The 5,995-nt window shown below is 45.3% G+C and overlaps 1 protein-coding gene across 1 annotated transcript; it reads right to left on the bottom strand.

Annotated features, from left to right (window-relative positions):
- Nucleotides 1-694: 694 nt before the first annotated feature.
- id4 (inhibitor of DNA binding 4) lies at nucleotides 695-3,858 on the bottom strand. Its single transcript, XM_040116874.1, has 3 exons — nucleotides 3,481-3,858; nucleotides 2,877-2,942; nucleotides 695-2,105 (listed from the first exon to the last, which is right to left on the bottom strand). The coding sequence occupies exons 1-2, from the start codon at nucleotides 3,856-3,858 to the stop codon at nucleotides 2,895-2,897; spliced, it is 426 nt and encodes a 141-aa protein (XP_039972808.1). The 3' UTR covers nucleotides 695-2,105; nucleotides 2,877-2,894.
- Between the last annotated feature and the right edge of the window lie 2,137 nt (nucleotides 3,859-5,995).

The raw sequence follows: 5,995 nt of genomic DNA, 5'->3' as shown, positions 1-5,995 counted from the left end.
CCTCACCGGTGTTTTTAAAAAATCATTTTATTTCCACATTTTCTGTTTGGCAATTATTTTGGGAACTATTATTTTTAACATCATATTCCCTAACCACAACATTTTGCTATATCATTGTAGGGGATTGTAATCAATTTTATCAGTAAGCTCTACTTATTGGCAATGCTGCTCAACTAGGAATGAGTGTTTTCTGAGGATCTTTACTCATCATGGGTCACTCCAAGTGAAAGTATCAGCTGAATGCCGAGAGATCGTTTGCAAAAAGAAATGTGCCTCAAACATTTTATTGCAGAATAGATGATTCCACCTGAATATGGAAATGAAATGAATGTCACCTGGCTCGTAGTTTAACGTGAATTTGACCTCTTGGCTGTCACTTGTGTTTCTTCAAAGCTGCTGAAGCAGTGGCCATGTGTGCAATGGAATTACTAAAGTCCTATAAAAAAAAAAAAGGTGCTTTATCCCTGCATCCTGTAAAACAAGCAGAGGGCAGATCCTAGATGATACCTGCAACATTCTAACGTCTTTTATTCACCCTTTATTTTCCATTCAACTAACCGAATGCATTACGCAGCGTTACCCTGCACCTCCCTCTCTGGCCTCTTTATTTCATGTGACAGCGCTGGCATTGAAAGCAATAAACCAAGATGCCCCTTGAGACAAAACTGGAGACGACACAATTCTTCCTGGAAACTTTAATTGTTTTGACAACTCCTCACACGCCAGTGAAGGTCAAGTCCAACAGTGCAGCTGACAGTAATGTACAAGTGCCCTCTCACACTGGCAGGAGGGTGGTGAGGTAAATTCGGTGTTCAATGTCATGAAAAATAAAGGCTTTTTTTCTTTACATTAACAATGGCTGCTGACTCTCCGACAGGGAAATCAATTCATCCCCATTTAAAAACACTGCCAGACCGAATACACTTGCTCGCTGTCCGAAAAGAGTCTCTTAATGGTCGCACATTTCATCAGTTCATAACCAAGGTTTAATCATTTCACGGTGTCAATCATTACCTTCCCAAGGAGAAACGCCGACTGCACAAATATAACAGAGACAATGTTTTGCAGTGATCTTTATGTATTATATTGTAAACACTGTCAGAAGTGCTGTAACGATCAGATTAAATTTTTAACAAGAGTGCAATGTAACAGAATCAAATCGGGCCTTTTTTTTTTTTTTAAAGATCAGATAGCAGACCGACCCATCGCTCCCAGAGGGTCAAAGTTGTCATAGTTAATGAATACAAAACAATTCAAGAGAATGCTGAGCAGGCCAGACAAGAAAAGAACTTGTGTTGAACTCCACCATATACAGTATCTACACAAGGAGGGCTGCTTCAGTGCACATTCAATATCTCTGCAATGAGCCTGACATGCTACATATTAAACTATTCCAAAAACACTTCAAAGAGTTAACTGATATCGTCATGTGAGGACATTACTGGCAGAGCATAACGTGGAAACACAATATTTACATAACAACAAAAAAGGCTTTAATAAAAATATCTTATAATTACAATAGTCTATTTTAAACATATAAGTCTTCCTTTCACATACTTTTATAGAATATTTGTGTCTCTTTATGTACAATCTTAATTGTCTCGAATCAGAATTGTTCTTCTTTACAATATGAAACATTTTAAAATTCCAGGGATGAAATCCCTGTTCAACACAAATCATCTATTTTAAACAATAGATGTACAAAACATGTACAATGATTTTCGCAGTTTAGTAAAGCTTTAAACTGGAGTCATTTTTAGCTATTCTTTAAGCACAATTCACAAACAGTTTCCATAGCTGTTGACAGACAGGTTTCCAACAAAAATTTCTCAGCGTGGGGATTCCATATTTTCACTCTTTTACAAAAACTTGAAGTGGGAAGAAGTAAAGTTAGAGCAACTTAAACAGGAGGAAGGAGAGGGAGATGTCTACACAGTGATTCCTTGTTCAACGGAACCAAAAAAAAGCTTATATGAATAGTGACTTTATTTGGGTTAAATTCCTCCCAGCGGTTTTGAAATCCCCTTGTGATTGTGCCTCCAGTTGGGTGTGAGTCCCTGGCGAAGCTTTGCTGGCTTTGGAGCAGCTCTGTGCAGCCTGCACACCTGTGGAGGGGAAGGGGGGGGGGGGGGGTGGTGAGCTGCAGAACTCCAGACTGACTGGCGCCACCGACAAAACAGAGGCCATGCTTGATCAACAACCCAAAACAAACCAGGTCAAACAACAACCACACACAGCTCCTCGGGGCCGCTGGGAAAGGCTGACGAGAGGCAGCCGAGACTCTCAGAGAGAAGGCGAGAGTGTGTCTCACATACACACACACACACACACCGTACGTACTAGTAGTCGCTTCGAGGTGTGTTTGAATTCAGTGCTATAAAATCTGACAATGAGGCCAGAACAGTAGCTTGAATGGCACTGAGAGAGAGCTGGAGTGACTGAGAGAGAGCGGGTGTGTGTGTGTGTGTGTGTGTGTGTGTGTGTAAGACTGAAAGAGAGGACAAGCTGAGGTTTTAACCCTCTCCTCTTCCCAGATTGCCACACCAGTGACAGTTATTGCGCAAAGCGCAGCTGCTTCTGAGGTCGGTGCCGAATTTCATGTTCCTCAATGATTATTTGCCCTGACATCTACCGGCCTCCCCCAGAGCACTCCGGAGCTCTTCGATTCACCCCACGCACAGCCCACAGTAATCAAGTTAATGGGGATGCTTCGATGACGTGCTGTTTTCTACTGGCCACATGTGTCCGAGTAAAAGAAAGACCCCCCAAACACACACACACACACACACACACACACACACACACACACACACACACACACACACACACACAAAAACACTTAAAATAATGACTAATATTGGTTTAAGTCAACTTACCGATGCAGGGCTCATGTCTCAGCGGCATAAAATCGAGTCCTCCGGCTTTTTGACTATTGACGTCCTCTACAAAAAAAAGAAAGGAAAACAAACATGTAAAACGATCTCGCTCCCACGGATAAGACAACTAAATACAGGCCAGGCCCTAAAGCCCTGCAAAATAAATGATATACAGCAGAGCAGCTGAAAATTCGCCGGCTATATCTCCCATAATAAATTCTCTTATAGCCTATTGAATAACAAATTGCTCTCATTGTGCGCAGTGGAGTGGGCTGCAGGCTGAGGTACTTCACCAGCCCTGGGATAAGGTAGGGCCTCTGACACACACTGTCATTATCATGCAAATCATAAAGCCCGCAATCAAGTGCGCAATCGAACCCACGCCAAATGCATTTGTTACGCACGGTTCTCCGAGGCTGCGATAAGACGTGTGTAGCATTTGGATTGTTTACCGTCTTATCCAACACTGGGAGGACAATGACACACAACGGGCATGACGCGCTTTGTCTGAGTCTGACGGGCGGACGGGGAGGTAAGCCGGGGTCCCCGGCAAGTTCCGCTGGCAACCGGGAATGGAGAGTGGTCCCCGCCGACCGGAGCTTACCTGGTGGTGGTCAGTGTTGAGCACCGTCAGCGGTGTCCGGCCGGGGTTGGAGGCTGGAGGAGGGCAGGTCCCGCTCCGCTGTGGCTGTTGTTTGTGGAGAGAAGGGTGCGTCTCCAGGGCCAGCTGCAAGTCCAGGATGTAGTCTATGACATGCTGGAGGATCTCCACTTTGCTGACTTTCTTATCCTGTGGAATGGTGGGCACCAGGCGCTTCAGTCGGCTGTAGCAGTCGTTCATGTCGTACTGCAGGCAGAACAGGTCCTCCTCTTCCATCCTGCACCGGGCGATGTTGAGGCTCTGCTTCGACAGATAGTGCAGGGAGAGCTGGCTGCCGGTGGAGGAGGAGTCCTGGGGGCGGACTGGAGTAACAGCCTTCATCTTAGATAACCAACGGCTCAGCGAGAGGCAACACACACACAAAAAAAAAAAAAAAAAAAAAAAATCGAACAATTACACTACTCGTGGCGAGAGGAATCTGAGATTATACCACGGCGCAGTAACCACGGCAAATGCCACTCTAATACAGCCTCAAATCAGCGAGAGAAGACGATAAACCTAAAGGCGAATTTCTAGTCTGTCAAAACATCCCGCGGAGCCTCACAGTTCCTCTTACTTCGGCACGCTCGGTGTGAAAGGAATGAATAGATTTCCTACATTTATAGAGGAGAGGGGAGGCGCCAAGCCAGCCGGCTGACAGATCATGGAGAGAAGCTGGTCAATCACCGGCAGCCCGCTGCCCACCGACCCGACAACGGAGCCGAGAAAAAGGCGTGTCTCGCTCTGTGTGCGCTGCGGTGGGCTGCCTGTCGGTAGGAGGTGTGCGTGCGTGCGTGCGTGCGTGTCTGTCTCTGTGTGTGTGTGTGTGTGTGTGTGTGTGAGAGAGAGAGAGAGAGAGAGAGGGAGAGAAAGAGAGGGAGAGGGGCGATCGAGAAGGTTTTCCGATTGATCCAGTCGTGAGGTGATGGTACACAGTATTTGCACAATTCAGCTGCATCTGTAGTGCGGTGGTCACTGATGCGTAATTGCGCTGGTCCCTCCAGTGACAGATGATCCCGAGACGAACCACCTGCCTGGAGGAAAAAAAAAAACAAACAAACAAAAAAAAACCTGCCTCACCTTACACTGGGAAATGAAAATGAAAATGTCACCCGAAAGCAGTCAAAATAATTTACCTGCTCAGTAAATAAAAACGAACCAAGAGTAGCTTTGATATTACCAGAAATATTATTACTAATTCTTTTTAGGACATGCAATATACTTGTGAAGCTCAGGGATGCGTTTAAATCGTCTTTTATAACAGTGTTGTTTCAACCCAGTCTCTGGGTAGTTCGTGAAGTAGTCACAAAATGTAACCTACTAATTCCCGAAATTGTCCTTTTTTTCGTGACAGTAAAATATTGATTTGTACTGACTACAGCTTTACTACACTTATTTATGGTTCCGTTTAGACTCTTACAGCACTTAAGGTTAAGGTTCGGGAGAGATCTTGGTCTGGTTTATTATACAGAAAAAGTTCGCAGTGACGTCAGCAGCCTGGTCTCACCAAATGACCTATGAGTAACAAGCCCGTGTTATCAGTAGGCATTTTTCGCTTTTTTTTTTTTTTGGGGTCATTCCACTCCACCTCATTTCTCTACTGACTAAAATACTACTTTCTGGGCTGCTTGGAGTCCGCTTGGTCTGGACCATGTGCAGGTGGTGCCCTTGTACGATAGTCTTTACACCAAATCGGTGGGTACAGGGACCTCTGTACAGAGCTAGCGTACACCCTCTGATAACTTAATTTACGTCACCTGCACTCTACTGGACTCTTGCATACCCTCGGACGCGGAAAGTATAACACTAGCCAACGCTCGCCTTATACAGTGTTAAATGACTCGCAAAAAGCTTAGAATGCAAAGAAATGACACGCGAAATGTCCCCGAAAGTGGGGCCCTTAAACGCGATCTCCTGAGATCGTGTTAACATCTGACACAATGTGTTCATTTAAGCTTAACCCAAACTAAAATCTTTCCCCAACCTTAGCCAAGTGCCTTTGTTGCCCAAGCCTAACCACAGATGGGACAGGGATGCGAACCCTGGTCTCTGGTGTGACAGTTGTGCGGTTTTCCCGCCATCCACCCCAACCACCTCCTTGCGACTCCGCTGCCGTTAATGAATGTAACGCTTCAGTCATTCAAAAAATATGTTGCCAATTGAAATACATTAGTTAAAGAGTTGTGCTGTGTTTCACAAAAAAAAATGGTTACATATAATTCTCTGATTGAATAATTTGTTATGTCTTCATATTAAAAACATTTTCACTTCCTCAGCCCTGACTGCAGGGTTTTAGCTCTAGGGTACCCGGGACAGTCCATTTTGGCAGGGCCTCCTTGCCATTCCTTTCACCCGCTGTGTGTTATTGTGCCTCATACATTCCTCCGCTCTTCGCCTGCGTTGCCGCTCCGCTCCCTCCCTCACAGCCGCATATTGAGCCGCCCCGCCGGGCAGACTGCCTGGCGCCACACATCAGGAG

The sequence above is a fragment of the Xiphias gladius genome, chromosome 22 (assembly GCF_016859285.1).
Source record: "Xiphias gladius isolate SHS-SW01 ecotype Sanya breed wild chromosome 22, ASM1685928v1, whole genome shotgun sequence".
NCBI classification, from domain to species: Eukaryota; Metazoa; Chordata; class Actinopteri; order Istiophoriformes; family Xiphiidae; genus Xiphias; species Xiphias gladius.
This window is presented reverse-complemented; position numbering and strand designations above follow the sequence as displayed.

Coding starts and splice junctions, on each gene's coding strand:
- id4 (XM_040116874.1), bottom strand. CDS start 3,858: ATGAAGGCTGTTACTCCAGTCCGCCCCCAGGACTCCTCCTCCACCGGC. Junction 2,943..3,480: donor TCAACACTGACCACCACCAG/GTAAGCTCCGGT, acceptor TTTTTTTTGTAG/AGGACGTCAATAGTCAAAAA.